This window comes from Struthio camelus, chromosome 9 (genome assembly GCF_040807025.1).
Source record: "Struthio camelus isolate bStrCam1 chromosome 9, bStrCam1.hap1, whole genome shotgun sequence".
Taxonomy (NCBI): Eukaryota; Metazoa; Chordata; class Aves; order Struthioniformes; family Struthionidae; genus Struthio; species Struthio camelus.
This window is the reverse complement of record NC_090950.1, coordinates 18,507,431-18,530,474: the sequence shown is the minus strand read 5'-3', so window position 1 is coordinate 18,530,474 and position 23,044 is coordinate 18,507,431. Positions and strand designations below refer to the sequence as shown.

Sequence of the window (23,044 nt, the reverse complement as noted above, 5' to 3'; positions counted from 1 at the left end):
CTACCCACAACAGATGAAGAAAATAAATCAGACACGCACCTGAGGGTTTCTACGAGATGCCATTATCTTTAAAGGACAGAGGTAACATAAGTATGTGCACGTTGCAGAACAATCAGGTGAGATTCTATGCCATGTTAACATAAATTAAACACCATAAACTTATTACAGTACGTTATTACAGTACAGTAAGCTCAGGGCTGTTTGTCGGAACTCACTCTATTACAGAAAAACTTGCTTATCTTAAATTTCTCGTGCATTGTCCAAGGTACAAGTAAAGTATGCACAGGACTATGTATGTCAAGACAGAAAAAAGATCAACAGGAGTTGTAGTTGATTCAAACCAAAGCAAACATCACATAATTAATACACATCGTGCAGGTTTTCAAGTTTGTTACTTATTAAAAAAGTGAAGTCACTCTTACCTATTAATAGTCTGGACTTTGTGCCATGTAAGCTTAGATTCCAATTTTCTGTGAGCAAGAGCAATAACTCGGAAGCCCTGCTTAGTGTATTCTTCCAGGACACTCTCAAAGTCAATAGGAACTTAAGAAAAAAAAAAAAGAGCCCATCAAGTTCAGAGTTACTACAATTGTTCATACTATAGCTTAGCTACATTAGGGGGGCGGGGGGGGGGGTGGACACACACACACACACACAGCTTTCTCCTTTACCTGTTTCCTGCTTACACAAACTGGCAATCACCTCAGGCGCACCCTTCATGTAAGCATCCATTCTCTTCTCCCCCAGAACTCTGGCTATTACACACATACGTTGTAAAACTGAAGAAAATGGAAACTGGCGCACAATTCCAATCTCATAGCTGGTCTGTATAATACAGGACAGAAGAGGAAAAAAGGTTACAGCCACATACGTGCTTAAAGAGAGGTGGATGTTCACATGAAAAAAAAAAAATCATACTTACCGAAAGCTCAAATAATTCCTAAAAAAAGAAAAAAGATATTTATTGTAAATCTTCATTTTGAATATTTTCAGATACCAAAACATTTGCAAATGAATCTACGCAGCATTCTCAGTCTTAAGTCACACTGCATTCACAGATGATTTCATGATAACTTAATATGAACATACTGCATATTTAGTATCTTCTACTTAAATAAGACACTTGAACTTGATTTTTAATACTAGGCAGACATGAACAAAGATAAATAGTGTATTGTTTTATGGTACAGCCTTTCTGCAAGACTTTTGAGTCTAATCTGTGTCAGTTTGGCCTATGTAAATGAGTAATATTGCTTCAGAACGAAGCCATGATTATTGAATTATATCACAAAACAAAATCCTGAGTGTCAAGAGCGTTTATAATGTGTAATCTCCCCCACAGTAATCACTGTTATGTACCTAATCACATTTAGTTCTGAACAAAAGAAAAGTTTCTGTCCGCTGTGCAGAAACAGGACACATGCAGCAACCAACCTGCAACACCCCCCCAGCTACCTTCCCTTGTGATAATCTAGGTAACAGAAACTGCGAGTGAGCAGACTGAAACACTTAAATAGCACAGTGAGAGTCTGGCAATGACACTAACATCAAAATGCCTAGGCTCAAAAAGAATTACTTTATCTGTCAACCAATCTCTAAGAGTAACAGCGCTGGCAACCTGGTTGTCTCGAAAGTGGCATCTACTAAACCACTTCCTTCAACAACAGTTTAAGTATGACTTTTGCCTTTTAAAAAAACAGTTCTGATCCTGCTTGAATTATAACAGCCAGGACCAGAGTATATGGTAAAATGTATTTGTTCAACTCAAAGGATTTGTTTAATTCAAAGAATTGCTTTGAATTTGTGTACCATTTCTTGATTTGTTGCCTGCTTGGATTCTGGAAAAGGCTGTTTTGAAGGACGAACCACTGTTGGCATGATTCGATTATGAAGCGCTGTTTCTTCTTCGGTTGCTTCTTCTAAAATCTGTATTAAAAAAATGTAGAGTCAACTAAATTCATACATTCATTAACTTAGGTTTTCTCATACTGTAGCTGTCAGAAAAACAACCCTGAAAGTCAGCCCAAGATGCAATGATCTTTCTAAACAACATTTTTAGCAGTTAACGTTAGATCTGCTTAGCAATTTTAAATCTGCATTACATACATTGAAACTTTGCCACACACACATGCAGTAAATTAGATGTTTGAATTCTTTCAGCTTTATGAATTGTTGCATAGAACACATTTTAGAAAAACTTTCATATTAAGAGCTCCTTTTTACAGCGACACATAAGTAACAGTCACAAGCCTACCGTTTTAAAGATACAACTTGAATTGGCATATAATGGTGCATCTTGCACATGACAGTGTAGGAAACTTCAGATTACTGAGCTTACAAATGTTGCTTATCCTGAAACAAGCAAACACTTACCCATCCTATTGCTTCAAACATCTTCAAATCAAGCGGGTCCCCAGAAAGTACCCCTTCAATTTTTGTAAGGGAATGACAAGTTGCCATGCAAGCAACAAACTCAGACTTCAGCAAGCTCTCACTGCAAGCCCTCTCTTCCGGTAAAAGGAAACTAAAACAATGAAGTTATAATATACTTAGCACTATAATTATTTATTATGAGCCAATTCAAACAGTTTGTTTAGATTAACAGAAGACAATTGACTGCACAAGTCTCTTCACAAGTACTTTCACACACCACAGAAAACAGATTAAGACTCTGGGCTGGAATCTTCTTTTGGCTCCTCTGAAATTCTGTGTTAATTCACTCTTCGGTTAGATTTCCTTGCACAGAGGCCTCTTACCACTTTGCGCGTGACCCAATTAACCAAGCCATTTCTTTTAGCCATCCAAAGAGTGAGCACTTTAGAGGGCAGAATTAAGGAAAAACGCCAAATTTAAACGGCATCCTTTCTGCAGTATGAACCTAACAGGGTCTCAGACTTCAGCTAGCTAAGTTCTAGTTCAGAGTGCTAAAAGAGTTATTAACTTTTCATTACCTCTAAACAATATTCTCCCTTGCTTTCTTACAGGCCATTACAAAGGCAAACATTTGAGCTCACATTGAGTCTTCTATTCTATTCTGCAGAAGCTGTTAAAGCACAAACAAGTATCATATTTGTTATCAACTCTCATTTATCCTTACCGAGCACACTCCACCCGTTGAATTCCCCAAAGATCTAAGCCATCCTCAGTAAGCGTGCCAGTCTGAAAAACATACCAAGGGGAGTGGCAAGAGAAAAAGCCTTCAGAACCAAGTTACCCTTACGTAAAGCAAAAATTAACAGGTAATAACCCAAATTACATCTTAACATTTCATTTCAATTTCACTTTAAAAAAGAAATTAAGATTTTAGAATAGAAAATTCAAATATCTCCTTGGCTTTTTGCTAATAACTAAGTTCCAGTTTTGTGATTTTCTTTTTTTAAATAAAAATATTCAAAGCAATCATGTCCTTGCTTGGAGACAGGGCATGGAAGACAGACTCTTAAATCCAAAAGTGAGAGCTCACCACCTCTGTACTCTGAGGGCTGGCGTGTGCGTGCGCACATGCAATCTTTGGAATCTATGAAAGTGTCTTACATTATATTCTGAAACAGAACGAAGGACAAAAGGGCAAATAGCCCATGCTGGGAAAAGAAAAGAGGCATTAAACTTTTAGTACTGCTTACTTACATAGTTAAGAACAGCAGTTGGAATGTATTTACCAGGGAAATAACACATTTAGTGTGGATACTTAAGATCTAAGATGAAAATCTAAGATGAAAAGGAAATTTAGTTTAAGAATTAGCAGAAGGAAAAGGATTCTGGCTAGTGGTATTACTGGCTTTTGTTTTTCCTCAACAGAAACATGACCGAAGTAAAACGGTTTGCCTTTTCATTGGAAACACACGAAAATGAGAAACAAGTCTGACGGCAGATGTAAACTTGAGATTTTCCAGAAGTCTGTGTGCAAAACAAAGTCTTAAGAGCCCCCTACTCTCACATTTTTGGGGTGCCACTAGTACATTAGGACTTGGGAGTCTTAAGAAAGGAGCTTCGTATTTTAAGAACTTTTAGAGTAGAGTCTAAATTAAGTGAATTAACTGATGGTAAACACTGAAGACCTGAAACTAGAAAAACTCATCTAACTTATTCCAAGGTAATTGATTTCACTGTAGTTGCTACTCTTTTTGGATTTCCTTTTACTGCACAGTCCACCTTCCAGGTACCAAAGTTGCAAAAGTCAACCAACCTTATCAAAGCACACAAGATTCAGCTGGCCACAAATATTTATCCTTTGTGGGCTGATGCAGAAGATGCCAATTTTTTTCAACCGTTTCTGCGCATAAACAATGCCGGCGGTCATGGCAGCAGGGAGTGCTGGAGGCACTGTGATAGTGATAATGTCGAGAGACTCGATGATGATGGTATGAGCTGGAACCTGCAACAACGACGAACAAAGTTTATGAACAAGAACCAGCTACTTTAAAGATTCACTTTCTCACTGAAGTGTTACATCACTGTTAAAGGTAAAAATCCATGCGCTGCTTTCCCCAGCACAGCACATTGTGAAGTGCCCAGAACCTACCACAATCTTTACCGATAAGCAGTCATGACGATCCAGTCCCAAAACATCCACAACCTATAACTGTTTTCACTCTCCCCTCTGCAAATACATTACTTAAAAAGAGTGACTAAATAATACAGAATTACTCTGAGAGAAAAGAATTATAAAGTTATCAAATAGTCAATTTCTTGCTTTCTGTATTCCCCCTCCCCGCCCCAGGTTCATGCTTTACATTTGCCATAACCAATTTCCTTCAACTGGATATTGGTCATACGGTAATTCTTACACAAAATAAAGATAAAATCCAGAAATTGGGTCAGTAAAAACTGAGGCAACAAACGCAAATCATTGTAACATAGTCAAATTCTGTTTCTCTGTTGAATCTTGCTCTCACTAAGCTTCCCCCCCTCCCCAGAATAGACAGAAAATAAAGATAAGAATTTTTCCACTTAGAAATCCAGTAATTCCACAAATTGTTTCTCAACATCTGAGGAAGTATGCTGGAAATCATGGTCAATCCTTTTCTAAGATGAAGCAGTTATGGACAAGAACACAGTGAAATGAAAACATACCTCGTTTAAGATGCTATTGACAACTGTGTAAAGAAAGCCAATGCCTGCCACCACTACCAGAGACAGGAGAAATAAGTAGGCATCTCTGTAGAGCTTAAAATCAGTTGGCTTTGGATACAGTATGGAACGAACAAGTTGTCCTTTAGCAGTGCTAAAGCCTATAAATAAAAAGGACTAAGTTATTAAAAGCATAAATAACAGCAAAACTATTAAATATATCAAAACCCTTAAGCTACTCATTCTATTAGGACAGTTTCTTGGTATACAGGAACAGATATTTTGCCATGCTTTAATTAAGGTGCTTCAAAAACGCAGGTGTATCTGATACTAAGTACTTCTGTACTATGGAAAGAACATAATGCTGCTACAAATCATCCCCTCTTCTACAGAGGCAATAAATACCCAAACTGTTTGGGCTGGCAGAGTTGACTGCACAGCATTTTGCTCTTGCTCTGCCCCTTACAGTGCAGAGCCAGTAGGTATATTTATTAGATGTTTAATTGTGCCTGTCCTTGTGAAAAGAAGTTATTTGTAGAGACCAACTTTAAGCATTTAAACAGCAAGTCTGTATAGGCTCCTCTGACAGCCAGAAAAAGAAGGGACTCACAAAAAAAGAATAATACAGCGCTCTGAATACTCTTTTGGAAAAACCCTTCTCTTGATCACATTATGTCACCTCGCACCTTGGAGACAGATGATCAGTAGGCACCCTTGAACTTTTGCCTCGACACCTGGAGAGGTCAATGCTAGTGCTCAAATTTGTATACCTGGAGCATTTTATATAAGCTTAGGCTTCCAACTCTACTGCTACTATCTCAGTATCAACATCAGGTCTGCTGGCATTACCGACAGCTCCTTGGTAACTCCTCTCAATCGGTAAGCCATTGCGGCAAAGGCCAAGTCCTCCATGCTGATATTTGGCACATGAGATTCTACCAGAATGAAGCAGCTAGTGCATCAGTCTTAAAAGCGATGGAGTTCATTGCAAGAGCAAGAAGGCTTGCAGCCTCCAAGCTTTCAATTTGCTATTGCAGAAGACAAATTAGGGACCCGTTTAGAGAAGTTCAGTATGTTGTTGAGTAGTTAGCAATGAATGCTTTGTAATTCAACACAGCAGTCAAAAAAAAAAAGTAGTTTTGATTTTCCAATGGTTTTGTAGAAGAATCTGAAGCCACATAGGCTAAGCTAAGAACACACAAGGGTAAAACAGTAAAAGAAAACCTTATACGATGCCTTGAGCAAATACTGGACATACAGATGGCTTCATACTTCTGTTCTATAAAAAGTACCAGTTTTGTATTCATTTACAATAGGAGACACAATGAGAAGTACATTAACATATTCATGAATTGAGCTTCAGGAACAAGGAATTAAAAGTGAATACATTTAGTTCATCCGTATTTTATGCATTCTTCACCTATACTGTCACACAGTTTACGTTAAAGGCTACTTAAGAGAGAGTAAAGTCTTACTAAAAGAGTACTGTGAAACCACAATTCCAGCAGATTGATTCTAAATCCTGATTTAGGACAAGCTTATGTGCAAAGACGTACGGTCTTACGCACATGGAGTTATGCTCTCCCAGAATCCTTCCAAGGACTTAATTCTGGAATACCTTCACTCTTCGTGGCATTCCCTTTCCTCAGGGGAAGGTATTTTCACTTATGTCTCGCTAGGTAAGAATTACTTCAGATCAGACATCTTCAGATTGAGATGTCCTGGTGCTGGTATCTCCTATCCAATTCTGCACAGTGGGGAATCACCTATTTGCATAAGAGCTATCCCTGCACACCAGGCAGGAGAACAAAGAATTTTATATCCCTTTGTTCCTCTCTAGTCATATTAGGAAAAGGGAACTTGTCCATACACAAAATCCGCAAAAGGTCCACAAAGCTAACTTCATCATGCTTATAGCACAGGAACAAATACCGATCTGCCCTGGGCAAAGAGTAGCCAAGGCAATAAGAACGTGTTTGGCTCCTTATGAGTTGCAGACCATAATACTAGACTGTGAAGGAGGCGGGGAGAAAACACACACAGCACATTAATGTTCCTTCTATTCTGCAGGAAAAATAGTTTTCAGCAGTTCATTTCTGTACCCATTCTGGAAAACTTATTTATCTATCTATCCATATATATTTATATTTATATATATATATATATATATATATACACACACACCCATGTCAGTTTGGGTACATAAAATGTCATATTTGAAAATAAAAGTTACAAGGAACACAGATGACATTTAAGGTTAAGAGAAGACACCACAGACACTAAATAATACTAAATTAATACTAAACCTTTAAAATATCAGTATGTATAAGCATTGCTGTGAAAAGGGCTATATAGATCAGATTTTTAAGCAAACATTGGCATTTACTTTGACAAAATGACAAACCAAGAAAAACATTTTGCATTGTCAGTGACTCCAGCAAATAAGAGGTTCTCCACTACCACCCCCACACAATCAAGCGGTATACTAAACCTTTGAATAGCAGCATAATGTAGCTGAACCAAAACACTGTAAAACACATCAAAAGAGTCAAAAATGCATCCAACTAGTTTTTAAATAGAGGCTAAAGACTAATTTACTTTCCTATTTCCCAACTGATGCTCTCCAGGTCATTATCTAGTTCTCTTACTGTTTTAAGAGACATCATTTATCAAATTATTTGGGGGTATAGTCATTTCCTCAAGCTTAGCAACATTCAGCATCACACTCCTAACATATTATCCAGTTTTGTAGGTATGCTTAACAAGTGATAAACTTAAAATCTATACCTGTTCTCACTACGAGAGCTTTGACTAATTCTCCAGTATAAAAGCGGGTTTGAATTACATTGGTTCCACAGAACAAAGTATGCCGTTTATGCACTTCTGGACTGTATATTTCATCTCCCATTGCTTTTGGATCTTCTGAAGGATTTGGCAGATTAATCTTTGTGACAGGAACGCTTTCACCTTAAATGGAAAAAGAATCTCTAAGATCAAATAGGAAGAGTCACTTCCCTTCACAACTTCAGGAACACTTCAGTAGAACAACACAATCCCACTTCAATAGCACAGAAGCAGAGCTAACGAAGAAGTCGTCTTCCCTTCAACAAGTTATAAGGCCGTGACCAACAACTTATAAGGAGAGAGCTAGACTCACTAGGTTCCTTGTCCAAATCCTAATTATTCTTCTTTCATTATTCTCCAAAACAGATTTTCTGCCTTTTACTCTCATACCAGAGAGGTGCAAAATACAGCTCACTGAACAGGGCAAGCTTCCTTCTCTTGCCGCAACGCTTCACCCTATCACTCAGAATAACTAAAAGCCTAGGGAAATTATTTTCAGCTCCTTCGGTGACTGAAGGCTAGGGCAGCAAGCAATTTTATAAGTTACTAGCAGCAGCAAGGGGCTCAAGGATCTTCCAAGAATGGAATCTGACAAAATACAAACCCAGAGCATTGAAACTACGATCTTTCTAAATGCTGCCCTGTTTGAACAGATTTTTCCTAGGAATAACAAAAGGTCCATCCTATGCACAGAAGCTACCCTTCAACTACTTCAGTCCCTGGTTTCAGGGTATGCAAGCACAAACTTGAGATAATCTCTTCTGCTTTTTAAATACAGTAGGACATTCTACTCACTACCCTCATTCTTGGAAGCAGTTAAAAGTAGGCACAATTTTTCCAAAGAAACACACTGTGGAACTCATTCGGCCCTGATCAGGCCAAAAGGCAATGTTACAAACCATTAAGAAGAAAGCTTTTCAACAAGAAACATCACTCATCGCTCGAGTTGCCAAGCAGTACTAGGTAGATAATTGCAGATAAGCAGAAATATGTAATTGCAAGAAGATACATATTTCAAACAAAATAAACATAGCCACTTCTGTTAGAGCATGAGGCACGTTAAAGCATGCACAAAGATATAAACTAATGTTTTCAGATGCACAAAACAAAAACTCTATGGAGTTTACTTTACCTGTTAACATACTTTCATTTACAATGCAAGTACCACTGAGAAGCACTGCATCGCAGGGCATAATTGTCCCGTTAGATGGAATCAACATGATATCTCCAGGCACAAGGTCGGTGGAAAGGATTTCTTCTGTTTCTGAGTGTTAAAACACAAACAACTTTACCTGAAAATAGCCATCATCTACAGAATCCTATATAGAACTTTACAGCCAAGATCCAAGCAGTGACAATTAAGATGATGCCCCATTTGATTAGTGGTATTACTTTAAAAGACACAAGAAATTCATTGATGAACAGTAACCCAGTTCCACCAGATTAAATTCTCTGAAGCATAAGGATTTAGTTTCTCATAACATATGAAAGGAGTCAAGCTTATACACAATACAGTCACAATTAACTCAAGTTCAGTATAAAGGCATAGGTCCAACATAAATGCATGTTTTACAAAACAATTTGTCACGCATGAGAACTCAAACATCTTCAGCTACTGTGGTATCTACATGAGCATAAATCCAGAGATCACCTTGCAGTCACTGCTGGGTACTAAGTTGTAATAGTGGGGGGGGGAAGCCAGGTGCTTCTTGAGCTCAAGAAACTGCAATGCAACTACATACATGGGGGGGTAAATATGAGAAACACGAACAGAAAAGCACCTAATCTAGATCAAACCTGATACTGGCTAAAAGACCATATAGACGGATATTTCTAAACAGATTATTATCCTATCTCGATTCTACTTTGGTTTCCTCCTTTTCCTTTCTAATTTGCTAAGAAATACAGTTATTTCAAGCTGAACAAAGAAAGAACAGGTGTGTAGTAATTTTTACACTTCCACTTAATGAACAGTTTAATGTTTCAAACTGCCTGTGTACCTTACCTTGGTTTCCTCTGCAGACAGAAACTCTGACAATGCTGTGAGCTGCTACCATATCATGTAACATAACATATTGCTGCAAAAGGAGAGAAAAGGAGTTCATTATTTGAAAGTATAGCTTCTACATACACATTCTAACTCTATATCACACACAAAATATATACATACGCACGCACACACATATATATGAAATTCTTTACTAAGATTCTTTTTAAAACAAAATATTACTTTAAACCTTCTCTTGAAAGCAGCTTAGAAAACTTTCGCGTTCAAATAAAGTTCAAGTGTGTCAACCTGTACAGGTTCCTATTCTTACATAGCATTCTGGGAGCAAATATACACGCGGCCACACAATTTTATAAAAATGTTTGCTCATTAATTAATTCACATATACAAATACTGCAGGATTTGTATGAATTCGTATTGAGTTTTGACAGCTGTTTTAAAAAAAAGTTCAGAGGGTTACTTTTAATGATTTGGAGGTAGCCTTTTTTAAATTTATCTTTCTGGTTTGAACTCAGGGCCTACAGTTTAAGAATAAATACCACTTTAATTTCCATCAGGTACAGCTCCTAAGTCTAGACAGAAAACACATCACCAATTTAACAACCTACAAGTGTGGCTGGTGCTCAACTCTGTTTTATTTTTTCAAAAAGTAGGGAACAACGTACGATGAAATCCCAACTGTCAATACAACTTGGCACATAAATTTCTGCTCCCGAGTTTTATTTAAGTGAGGTGGCTTTTCTGTGAGGAGGCAGGCAAACCTGCTGGCTCAGCAGCACAGAAAGTCAGCAGAGATGGGTCCCAAACAGAGCTCTGGATTCAAATTCTTTCAACTTGGAGAGGGAGAACCCAAGTAACAAGATTCTACATACATACTCTTGAAGAAAAAAAAAAAAAAACTCAGATTTGTATCCAATTTCACATCAAAATAAACTGGTAAATAAAGAGCTGAAAAGATCCATATGTTTTCTTTGAACTTACCTTTCTAATGGTGTAGAGTGAGCTAACAATGGATATTACAGACATAATCACAATTGCTAATGCATAGTAGTGATATTCATCAGTGACCCACAATATCACACTGAACAACTGAAAAATGTAAAAAGGGTTGAGAACCTAGAAAAGTGACAGAATATTAAAGTTAGACCAAAAGGTAATAGGCAATCTCAGTCAGCATCTTCCTCCTCCACAGAGGAGGATTTTAGTTCTTTATACATAAATTTGTTTTGCCAAACTGCTCCTCCTTTTTCACTACTTCCTCAATCTTCCTCAAAAGCACAACTCTCACTAAAACAGCACATAAGTGCACGCTTTTAAGACTCTAACATTTTCCCCTACACCTCAAAGCAAAATCATAAGATTCGATGCAACTGAAGTTATGATTCTTAAATTAATTTGGATGTTATATATTTCTCATTAATAAATGCACTGACATCTCAAGTTCTTGCATCCTAAGTTCAGGTTGAAGGGTTTCTTTGTTCAAAAGGTTGCACCATGTACTATTGTACGATATGGATAACGAGTCAATTATTCAAATCCATATGGCACAAGGAAAATAGAACAGGTCAAGCAGAGTATATGGAAGAATCCATCTGATGCAATGGATATGTTCTAAGGTATACTCCCTGGGCTGGTAACAGTTGCACATTTCAAATGAACAACAGAAGGACAGAAAGGGGAAGGGAGGAAAGAAAAAAAAAAAGAAGATACCCTCCCAAAGAATTCTGGTATGTTTTCCGATGTCCTTACTAAGGCAACAGGCTCTGAACTCTCTGAACCCTTAGTTTGCAGCTAAGGGCTCTTGAACGTGGAGAGACCAGAAAAAAGCCCAATATCACTCCGATTTACAGTGGTGGGTTTTCTTTCTGGGGAATGGTTTCTTCATTCTACACAGTTATCACTATCTGAAGATCAGTCCAATAGTCATTGTACTCAAAGTAACTTTTAATGATTTAATGATATACTTTTCAAAAGAAAGAAAGATCTTACCTCCTTAATCAGAAGCTTAAAAATGGAAGGCACTTTCACAGCAATTTCATTTACTCCATAAAATATTTTTCTGCATTAAGAAAGACCAAGACAGACACTTAAAACTTAGTCACTCTGAAACACTTTCATTAATATGAGAAAGTGTAAAACATTTAATATGTGACTCTTAATTATCACATTTATTGTTTCAAAAGGAATCTATCAAAATAAAAAGTCTATCTAGTGAGACGTTACACATCTCCAATATGAAGATAATTGCTTCTAAGTTCGATTTAAACTAACTTAATTTTCATGTTCCTTCACAATAAGACTTCCCTATAAACTGCATATAGTTCCTGCGTTATTAAATTTGTCATTCTAAAAACCAATATAGGTTTCTCTAATTAACTTCAGCGCAAATAAATGTTAACTCTTACCCTGCGGAAAGAGCAAGATAACGTTTTTCTATGGTTCTGTATCTTAATGTTTTATTCTTGGCGTGAACAAAGGCAACTCACAAAAGAGGGAGCAAGAAACTAACCTCTGATAGGATCTGAGCTGGTTAAATGACATTACTAACCTCTGATAGGATCTGAGCTGGTTAAATGACATTGACATGATGCAAATCCCTAAAAGGTGTTCTTAAGGGTTCATAGAAAGAGCCAGAAATTGTCATAAAAATGGAATGAAGAGGAAGCAGGGGCTTCCAGTTTCTAAATTCTAATAACATCTCATTTGCAAAAAACTGCTAGGAACGCAACAGAAACCCAATTATTCTTAGTAACGTGATAGTAAGTTAGAACGGCAATAATTAAGGACATATTTACATTTTTACAATAAATATTGCAGCCTGCAGTTCATATTTGAGAAACAAGAAATCCCTACACTATGTAGCACTAAAGCCACATGTGAAAGGTGTTTCTCAGACTAAGTGCTCTATGTACTTCAGCTTTGTTCCTCGACAGGAATGGTCACATAGTAAGCTAAAAATAGCATGTTAATAATTTAAAAAAAAAAAAAAAAGAATCAATTTCAGTTATTTCTTGTCAATCAGAATTTTTAAAAAGTGGGTGACATTTAGCTCCAGCCAACCACAGACAGATCCATACAAGCTATGGAACACTCCTCTGCAGCTAAGCTTTCAGAATGAAACCAAAATCCAGCAAGCTGGGAAGTTTTAGCCTTATCTTCTCAAAATAAGAAATGAGTTTAAGCTTAGCCCAGTTTTGCTGCTTAGTTGCATCTTTTTTTTTTTTTTAATTACCTGTCTAAGCACACAACCCCCTCTGTCATAGTGACTACTAGCCAGTGATTCAAAGCATAGCACGAGACAGCAGTGACCTCCTCTAGCCAGAGACAGCAGTGACCTCCTCTAGCCAGAGACAGCAGTGACCTCCTCTAGCCAGAGACAGCAGTGACCTCCTCTAGCCAGAGACAGCAGTGACCTCCTCTAGCCAGAGACAGCAGTGACCTCCTCTAGCCAGAGACAGCAGTGACCTCCTCTAGCCAGAGACAGCAGTGACCTCCTCTGCCATTCCCTTCAAGCCTTCAACTCCCTACAGCCAGAGACAAATGCGATCTTTCCATGTAAACAGTCCTTGATGGACTTTTCTACTGTGAATCAGTCTATTTGCCTTTGAAACCATACGCACTTTTCAACAATGACAATTTGTTGTCGCAACGGTTTCTACCACTTAAAGACAAGTTATGTGGAAAAACACCTAATTCTGTTTTATGTCTGCTGCCAAATTTCACTGAATGCCTGCCAATGTTGAGGACAGCAGCAAATAACTCCTATTTTTGTACACATTTTATTTCAAAGTTTTATTTTAAGAAGCACAGTAAAATAAAATGTCATAGATGCATTCTACTATTAGTTTCAAATAACAGTTCTAATTCCCTTGTTCAGTGTAGTAGCATCATGAGAAAAGTAACCCAACACAATTTCAGAGGCTGGCTCCTATCCAACATATACAAGGAAAAAAAAAATCTTTTGCATTTCTTCCATTTTTTTTAGTTTTGGTTTAGCTTCCAAGGCAGGCCTACCTACTGACAGGTTTTTCTAAGGAAAGTTAAACAGCTTAACAGTTTAATTACTCTTAATATTCTTCCACTTTTGGTAAAATTTTATGAACACAGATAATAGCATAAAAACAATTTCTCCTCAAATACTGTAACATTACCTGTAATCATGCATCGCCTTTGTCAGTCCTGCGCTGTGTTCGTTATGAATTGAAGAACAGAATGTAGATTCATCCAGTCCTCTAAAAAAAAAACAAAAACAAAACAACAAAACGATGAGTTATTTAAGAAACCTGGAACGTAAAATGAAGTATTCAATAACTTAACTCGTGACAAAGGCCTAACATTTTTATGTTGTTTTATGAAAGAACAGAGTCAGTCTATTGATTATTGTCTTTTTTTTTTTTTTTTAAACACACTGTTTTTGTCACATAATTGTAGATATCAGGGAGACATTAAAAGCAGTCTTCTCATTGTCTTACTCTGTAGGACGCTCATCTTTTATTTTTATTTCAACCACAATGCAAATAAATTTCAGAAATGAAGTAAAATTCTAGCATAACTGGCATTCAAGGCTAAAAAGAAAAAGCAAACAAGTTTTACATAACATTGTATGAAATCAATAGGGATTAATATTCCAAATTATTTGTTTCATTTGCCTCTAACAAGTACTGGAAGCATTTGTGAAGCACTAAGAATCAATTTATCAAATAGCTCTATACTGAAGCTATTTGGTAGCATCTTACTATTAAAACTTGATTCATAAGCAGGTAAGGTACGGTCTGCATTCCACGTACTTTCTCAGCACTGGAAGGCTAGCATCCTAATAATAACTTATAGATGCTATGACAGCACATGCTATAAGTTAGAAGAACTACAGATAAGAGAGTGCACTTGAAATATATATTATTGTGTTCTGCAGATATGGGATCATTTCAGCTACCAAACTCACTAAATTAGACATGGCCAACGTCCAGGTATTTTCTGACTCGAGTAGCGTGGTTGCACAAGAATTCTCCATCACCTTCCAAAAGGCTTTTACAGATATAACAGAACTAGTACTACTCCACACAAACCTTTTTATACTGGATATTTGTTATCTACTGAAAAGGATTTGGAGTTGTCCCAGTGAAGAAAAATCATTTACTGTGCATAGTAAAAGCTATTTGCACTCACGAGAACGTGCATTCATGGGGAAAGAGCTGGACATCCTCACTACTGCAAAAGCTAGAATCATGTTCCTGTCAACCTCTGCTAGAAGCATATAAAAACAGAACGTGAAAATTTCAAGCAGCAGAAATTGGGATCTAGCCACAGGGGTTTTTTTAATGCAAGGTTTCCCTAAATATATTTCAAGTATTGTAAAATCATGCTTTTAAATCAATAAATATAAAACTTTCTCTTGTTATTCAACAGTGCCTTTCCTCCCATTCTATCTCAACTGATGATTCAATTTTCTTTTTTCCCCTGCCTAAAAGGAAACTAACAGTAAGTTTAAGGAGAGCTCCTAAAAGTGAATGCTTGACGTGCAAATACACATACCTGTGCAATACTCATGCTAACGCAAAGCTTTTAGCAAGATGAGTTGTCTGTGTTACATCAGACAGCAGTCCCTAGCTGTAGTTCTCAGCATAGGCCTTATCCCCCCCCTTCTCCTTCTCACTATCTGATACAGTCCCAGAGCTGCCTTCTATTCTATTCACTTTCTATTGTAGTAGTGGTTTTCCAGAAGCTCTCTAACTTTCACCTACAAAGGAAAAAATTTTAATTTTCAGTTCACAATGAGAGGAATTAGCAACCTTCCATATAGGTATTATAGTACTGAATTTCCACCGCATTTCTGAAAATCCCTGTGTGCACATGATTTATTACATAAAGTGCTTATCAGCTTACTCTGATTCAGTTGATGCAAGTTAAAATAAAACAGACACTCAGGGTCAAAGTTGCATCCTTTTTGGCTATATAAGCAAGCTAGATTTAATTTTAAGAACAATTACACTCACATTTCCTGTGTTTAAAACAGTGGTGTTAATGTTGAAATATTATAAAAAGAACAATGATCATGAAACTCAAGCTCTCATAACTGAAACAGTTGCCCAGAAAAACTTAATTTGCTTCCCTTTTGTATTGTGATAAGTCTTCAATTATGTTATCAAACTATTTTGTCATTTGGATACTTGCATAATTCACTGCACAAAGCGAACTTAGAAATTATCTTCATCATGCAGCATTGTGCTCATGCCACAACCACAGCTGCACCTTTTTCCTTGTGCATTTCACTACAAAGCCTATCCCATCTCTTTAAAAATATCAACGTGATTTTCACAACCATGTTAGATAAAGTAGTATCAATTTGTATTTTCCACAAAGAATCGAGGAACAGGTTAAGGAAAATGTATCTCAATGGACGCATCCAGTTTGAAAGCTTTCATGACTTTTTTTTCCCCCCAGAATACTTACCATTCATAAGTTCAGCTATTATTTCCCAGATGATATCTAATACTTTACTACATGGACGCCTCTAATTCACTTTAGAGAAAAGTAACAAACTTTCACTTTTATGGGACTTTGCAGAAGAGCGACTTGGAACTGACCCAGTATCAGGTATGTCTCAGACACGGCCATTTCGCCTCTTTATTATCCGTCTGCTAAATAACTGGCCTCCAATTCAGCTACAGTACCTGCCTAAACAAGTGGTCAGGCTCAATGGTTACTAACACAAACAAGTGAAAATTTGGCATTTTAGCAGGAATGCAATAGGCTACATGCTCACATAACTTCACAGGCATATTTGAGATTTTTCAAGGGCTTACAACTTGGCTGAGTTATCACAATAACATCAAAAGGCACTCAAACACCAACAGATGCCAAATTTCAAGCCATTGCTTTTGGAAAAAAAAAAAAAAATTTGTTCCTTAGCATTAAGTACATGGATTCATATGAATTCCCCCTATAACAGTTCTTAGCAAAAAAAGGGTAGTTTTTCTTTACATTTTTAAAACTCTTCTGCTGGAAATACTTCATTTGAACAGTTTAAAGTTAGCAGTGCTAAAAGCATGGCAGCAAGACTGTAATGCAAAATGACAACCATCACTACCTGCACTCCTCTAATTCATGGGAGGCTTAACATTAAAAATGCATACAAGGCTTTCAATTATTTACAGATGAACTGAGACATTTCCACCCTTCCACAGGAAGGGTTTTCTGTTTTGTAACTGCTTGCATTATGAGCGTTTATTTTGTTTAAATTACTGATAATTTTTTCATACTACTGCATATACTTTTTTTGAAAAGCAAGAAACATTTGCAGGCTGGACTTTCTTCTCAATGGAAGTTTGGTTATTTTTTCCTTCTGTCACATCACTGATTTTATTCTATACTTAGTGCTTGGACTTACACTTACCCTTGATGGTTCAATGCAGTGAACATTGATTTAAGTTAAGAGAGAGGTTATATTCTTGATCTAAACTTCCCATTTTAATAAGCAGTTGTCAAAAATGGAGAGGCTTGGCTTTGCATTTTCTTAGTACTATAGGAAGGCCTTAATCAGTAGCATCAGAAAAGAGAATTTCAACCTTGATGCCACATACATCATTGCTGGATAAGAGAAATAATACTGCTCATGGCATTCGATGAGTACAACCAGTACTGCACACTAAAAGCCATTTTCCATCAAGGTGAGAAACCTTTCCCTGCATTATTTTGTTACTGAAGAGGGATCAATTTCAACTCATCTGGATTAAATGTAGCAGCAACACCTACACAAATTTGTGCAACTAGGTACTTAGTGAATTCCCTTCTTCTGAGATACTCCTTCAGGGTCCGGCTCAGCAGCAATGTAAGAGGCATAAGTGATTTCATTAGAAAGAACATTTTTGAGAGTTTATAAGAGGAGAACTGCCAGCTACCAACAGATACTACGATTATGTTATTTAACACACCAAAACCAGACATAAGCCTGTAGTGGCATGAAGCTTGTCATCCTATATAAGTCACACTCAGTAAAGGTAGATTAACCAAAGGTCTTTCTAAAAGTTACACTGAGTTAAATCTCCCTGCTCTCACAATGGTTCAGAGAAAGATTCAATGAGCAAGAATGACCGGTCAGAATAAGATACCATTTTCACAATTGTTTTAGGCATGTTATATTTCCAAAAACACAGTTTGAAGTGTAATGCAAGAGGAAAAGAGTATCCTTACCGTACAATATCAAAACTTTGAGCTGAATCATTCCAGACATATTTCACGCTGTGATGTGTGAAATAACGAATCTGCAAGGGAAACAGATACAGATATTAAACTGGTACTGCTTAAAACCTCTCTTCTGACTTACGAGATTTTGAACAGTGATAGAAAGTGAATAGAAAAAAATACACTGACAAGAAAACTAGATAGCTTACTTTCAAAAGAACCTTTCAAGCATTTCACAATTTTCTGAAAGACGAGCTATTGAGCAAAAGATTTGTGCTCCACTCAAAGAATCAGTTAGCCTTTTAGTCAAACTAAGTCACACGTACTACGCTGTGCGTGTTCATACTAGATACTACTTGCAGATGCTTTGAGAGTTAGCGGGTGCGATACTGCATGTTTACTTACGGGTAAATATTTTTTCAAATCATTTTTATTCTCTTCTGCAGAAGTTTCACAGATGTGAACAGCATGGCCATTTGAAACCTTGTGTACTATAGGTTTAGGACTCTGTAAAGGATTGGTTCCCAAAGAAGGCATAATGCGAACCTTTGCACAAAACCATATCTTGAATTCATCCTTTAAAAAAGGAAGAAAAACATGAGTTGTTAAAACAAAGTTTAACTAGTGATCTACTACAGTAGCTCTAGCAACATGTCCGCAACAGACAACAGACTAGCAGAGCCTATACCCACCTGTAGATGATAGGCCAAATTAGTACTGGTTACCCTAAGAATACATTTTTTTTCCACAATTATAAGAGCTTTTTTTGTACTAAAAGATTTTAAAGCAGTGAACCTTGGTAAATAACTTGGAAATCCTCAGGCCTTTGCAAAACACCGTATTTGTTCTATAGCATGAACTATGGTTCAGCTGCACCCACTCTGCCACCCCAAATAATTTGAGGACTGAATATAAGATCATAACCAGTGATCGCATACAGCAATTGTGTAGGAAGAATATCATCTGAGAGCAAGCCACACTTGCATTCACAGTTTCACATTAACTCAACAAGTTTAAGCTTTTATGTCTGCTGACAAGAAGGATCTGAGGAAGAAACCTGAGAACCACCAAGTATTAAGTTATGTGAACAAGGTATCTGTTTTATAACTCACGATGATATGCCAGTCTTTTATTTTATCCTAAAAAAGTGAAAGCAAAGACCTTTTCTTTACATCTTGTCCTCTGTATACAGCTGCCAACCTTCTCACATGGGCAGCAAAGCTATATACAATACCGAGCAGCACAATTCCGCAATGCCATATAGCAAAATCAATCTCCTTGGCAGGCAAGAAATTGTGTATTTTATCAAGCAGCAAGAGGGATGTGAAATAACTGACTTGCAAAAATGTTTTCTCCTATATATAGACTTACAGTTGTCCTCAGCAGAACCACTTCACAGTCTTTAAGCATAGTCCTTTTGCATGTTGCTTTCACACGCCATTTAGGCATCCAGTAGAGGAGGAGGAGAAGAAAGCCACCAGAACAGATCACTCCCACAGTAACTAGCACCAGCTTCCAACGGCACAGATCATAACCATAAATCTCCTGTATGGAAAGAGAGAAACATGTAACAATGATCCTCTTGATTGCTCCGGCTTGGAAGTCAGCATTAGCTTTTTTAGAGTGTGGTAGGCAAAAGGAATCAAATTCCAAAGCCATTTTCTCCTCCTTTGGGGGTGGGGGGGGAGACAGAAAGAAGGTAAGATTCAAAAATTACTCCATTTGGTGGGGGGGGGGGGGAGGTGGCAAGAAAAAAAAAAAGGCTGCTTTGCTCAGTCAGAAGTACAAAGTTACATTAGTGTAACTCACACAAAGGCAGAGCATGCACAGTCATTTAAAATACTTCATTATAGGACCTGTCTCTCTTCTCAATTGCTCCTTAAGGACTCAGATTGTACTATAACCTGCCCTAAACTCTCAGTAAAGGACCAAATTGTTGTCCATGCCCATGAGCAACAGACAGCACAACCCAGCTCGGGATTTAAGAACAAAAGCATATTTCACTTTGCCACGTGTTGATTTTAACATATCAGCATTTGATTGGCCAGCATACATAGTTTTGAATTACTGGTGCTAGCAGATTTTCAAAGTACTTTCTAAGCAAGCACGTTTAAGTGTTTTACTAGAACCACCAAATTATTTTGCCCGCCGTTTAACAAGAAATGATAATATGAAACACCAAGGGACTCCAAAGGTTATGTAACTTGCCAGATGGAAAAATCCTCTTCCTCCATCAAAAAACCCATCAAGTATCAGGTGCACCTTGGTCAAAGACAAGCACCAACTTAACCTGATGACAGCCAGGAACAGGAACGGAAAATAATTCAATGCCTTACTAGATGCTGTGTTACATCCCTGAGTTTCATAGTACATCATTAGATTATAGTTCCTGCTCCAAAAGGACAGCAAAGTTTCCCATTGAGTCCCACCTGTATCATCCATATTAACACTGACTTTTTCCAAAATTTGCTGTAGTTTTAATTAAACGCTACTAGAAATCATTTAAATAACTTTATTAAAACAGGTTTTAAATTTGTTTTGTAGCCTTCTCAGCTGATAAAAAGAAGCGACAAAACCCATTCTCCCACTTTTACCCCCAAAACACTGGAGAACGCATTTATTTATTTCCACTAAAAAAGGAGAGGTGAAAGAAAGGAGGAGAGGCTAATGCTTCTTCTCAAGCAACATAAAATTAGTTTCTCCGAAAAGCATTTATTTTCGTGACTGGACCTTAAGTAGCTCAGTTTTGTTTTTTGCTGTAGGGCTTATTTGCCTACTCTCTATCTTACAGCTGGTCTAATAAAGAGCAATTTTTCCTAGGAGTGTGTAAGAAGGGCAAGGAATTCAATTCACAGGAGTTTGTTCTTTCCCAAAAGAAAAATGCCAAAATATTCCATATATCCTCTGCTGTCTCTAAAATGGTCTAGAAATTTAAACATCAGCTGCCATTGGTTTCCTCTCAAAGCTAACTCCTGTGACTTCCAGAATAAACAATAAGAGACAGCATTAAAGCTTGCTATGGCAATGCCACCAAACAGCTATAAAAGTGCTCTCCATGCTTTATGGAATGGGGAATCCTATCTGTACAAACTCACCAAGAGCACGCACAGAATACAGTCAAATTACAGAGATAGCCTGGTTCAGCCACAGGAAAAAAGCTCTAGGATTTGCAGAAAGACTGTGTTTCACTGACATTCGCCTTTAAACAATGCTTTCAAGTACCAACGCCTGATATCTCTTGGATTGCTGGCCTTAAAAATGCAGCCAACCCAGCATCTCTGCCAAGGCTTTCAAAAAAAGTTCCCTTTCCTAGTACTAGATTCCATAATACCAGAAAAAAAAAAAAAAAAGATTATCAAGGATAATTTCATAAAACTGCTGAACTATTTTAAATTGAGATAGTCCACCTCCTGAGGTAATATGCCTCATCTAGGAAGAAAGTAAATAAAAAGCATGTTCTTTTTGTCTCTTTACTATATGAAATTAGACAATACAATTAATTACCATCTCATCCTCCTCTGCTTTATTGACAAACTTCTTTTCTTCTTTCTCCATGTTTAGTGTGATACGGAACTTCTCAACTTGAGATATGGAAGACCTTTAACAACAAACAATTAAAAAGCGAAGCAGTGTTATTGATTTTTATACCTAAGTCTTACAGGTTTCCTTTCCCTTTTTTTAGTGAGCGCATACACAAAATGTACTGACAACTTATTAGCCTTCCTGAAACCTCAGCAAGCGTCCCAAATAGACAAAGTGTCCTGTTGGTCAAAGTTCCCCTCTCAGAAAACAACACAAATTAAAAATATGTTTTTCATTATCCAATTTCAAGTCTAATTTTAACTAGCTTTAACAAATAGCCATTTTGCCATGGCTGAATACATCTTTTACAGTTAGGAACTAGTTCTGCAAACTCCCGAGAAACCCGTAGATTTCTGTTTGTTTGTTTGTATTTGTTTGGAGGTTATGCAGATTTCAAACAAAGTGATTTGATTTCAGACAAAGTGATTTGCTTTGTCTCACAGGAGATCAAGGAGAGCAAGGAACAAACTTAGACTTGTAAAAGTTCACTACTCTGGCCAGAAAGGCAGATGACATTTCTTTACAAGATGAATATTTATAGATCATAGTTTGGAGCATACTAGTTTCCAGTAGCAACAACCCAAAGAGCTCACGTTAAAAGTATTAAGCTGGAACATGGGGTGAATAAAAGTGAAACATATTGCAGAAACAGTACACTTTGAAGAAGGGAAGAGAGGAGCTTGTACCAATCTAACTTGGTTATGTTCTACATGTGGCCAGCAAAGAGTTTTTTTGCATTCTACAAATTTCATGATGGAATGCAAACTAAACTTGTTTTAAAAACACAGGTGAAGATCACACATTCCTATCATTTCATACTGTAATAGTTCCAATCAGATGCTATTAGAAGCTATTTTCTCCAGAAGGAAAGGCATTGTACACCCAGAGATACGCACGTCTCACCTTAGGAGAAAAATAAGTGTATGTTACAAGAAGAGGAAAATAAAGATAACACTAGAAATATCACATGGTCTTCATCTACCTAGTTTGATATTTCTAAATTAAGACACACTCAATGGTCAACTACAATCTTTTCCCTTCTTTCCCATTCTTTTACTATTCAATTTGTGTTTGTGGGTTCCTTTCTTACAAGACATCCCTCACAAATCCTGACGGGTGCTTGGAGGAATAGATTACGATCACAAGAATTTCAAGAATACAGAAGAGCAGGAAAAAGTGTGCAGATGTCAGACAAACACATCCCTATTCCAATTAAAAAACTATAAACAAAAGGTACACCGTACTAAAAGGCTCATCAGTTTTGCCAATGTCACATAAACAGGTTAAAAAAAAACGCCAAATCAAACAGCTACGTTTTGGAAAGTAAAGCTTCATCTAACCTTCACTTGGGCACCCTTT

General features: G+C 37.1%; 1 protein-coding gene across 10 annotated transcripts in view; it reads right to left on the bottom strand.

The window, feature by feature from the left end:
* The window catches only part of ATP13A3 (ATPase 13A3), a 66,501-nt gene that overhangs the window by 19,324 nt on the left and 24,133 nt on the right, over positions 1-23,044 (bottom strand). For all 10 annotated transcript variants that reach the window (XM_068953944.1, XM_068953946.1, XM_068953943.1 and 7 more), the window contains 18 exons: positions 21,608-21,701; positions 19,475-19,648; positions 18,509-18,679; positions 18,113-18,183; positions 14,074-14,154; positions 11,912-11,981; positions 10,904-11,038; positions 9,920-9,992; positions 9,047-9,178; positions 7,858-8,037; positions 5,074-5,231; positions 4,187-4,375; positions 3,098-3,159; positions 2,374-2,524; positions 1,810-1,926; positions 923-940; positions 672-825; positions 423-543 (listed from right to left, as the gene is read on the bottom strand). In XM_068953944.1, coding sequence (XP_068810045.1) covers positions 423-543; positions 672-825; positions 923-940; positions 1,810-1,926; positions 2,374-2,524; positions 3,098-3,159; positions 4,187-4,375; positions 5,074-5,231; positions 7,858-8,037; positions 9,047-9,178; positions 9,920-9,992; positions 10,904-11,038; positions 11,912-11,981; positions 14,074-14,154; positions 18,113-18,183; positions 18,509-18,679; positions 19,475-19,648; positions 21,608-21,701 — 2,151 coding nt within the window. The remainder of the gene's footprint in view (positions 1-422; positions 544-671; positions 826-922; positions 941-1,809; positions 1,927-2,373; positions 2,525-3,097; positions 3,160-4,186; positions 4,376-5,073; positions 5,232-7,857; positions 8,038-9,046; positions 9,179-9,919; positions 9,993-10,903; positions 11,039-11,911; positions 11,982-14,073; positions 14,155-18,112; positions 18,184-18,508; positions 18,680-19,474; positions 19,649-21,607; positions 21,702-23,044) is intronic.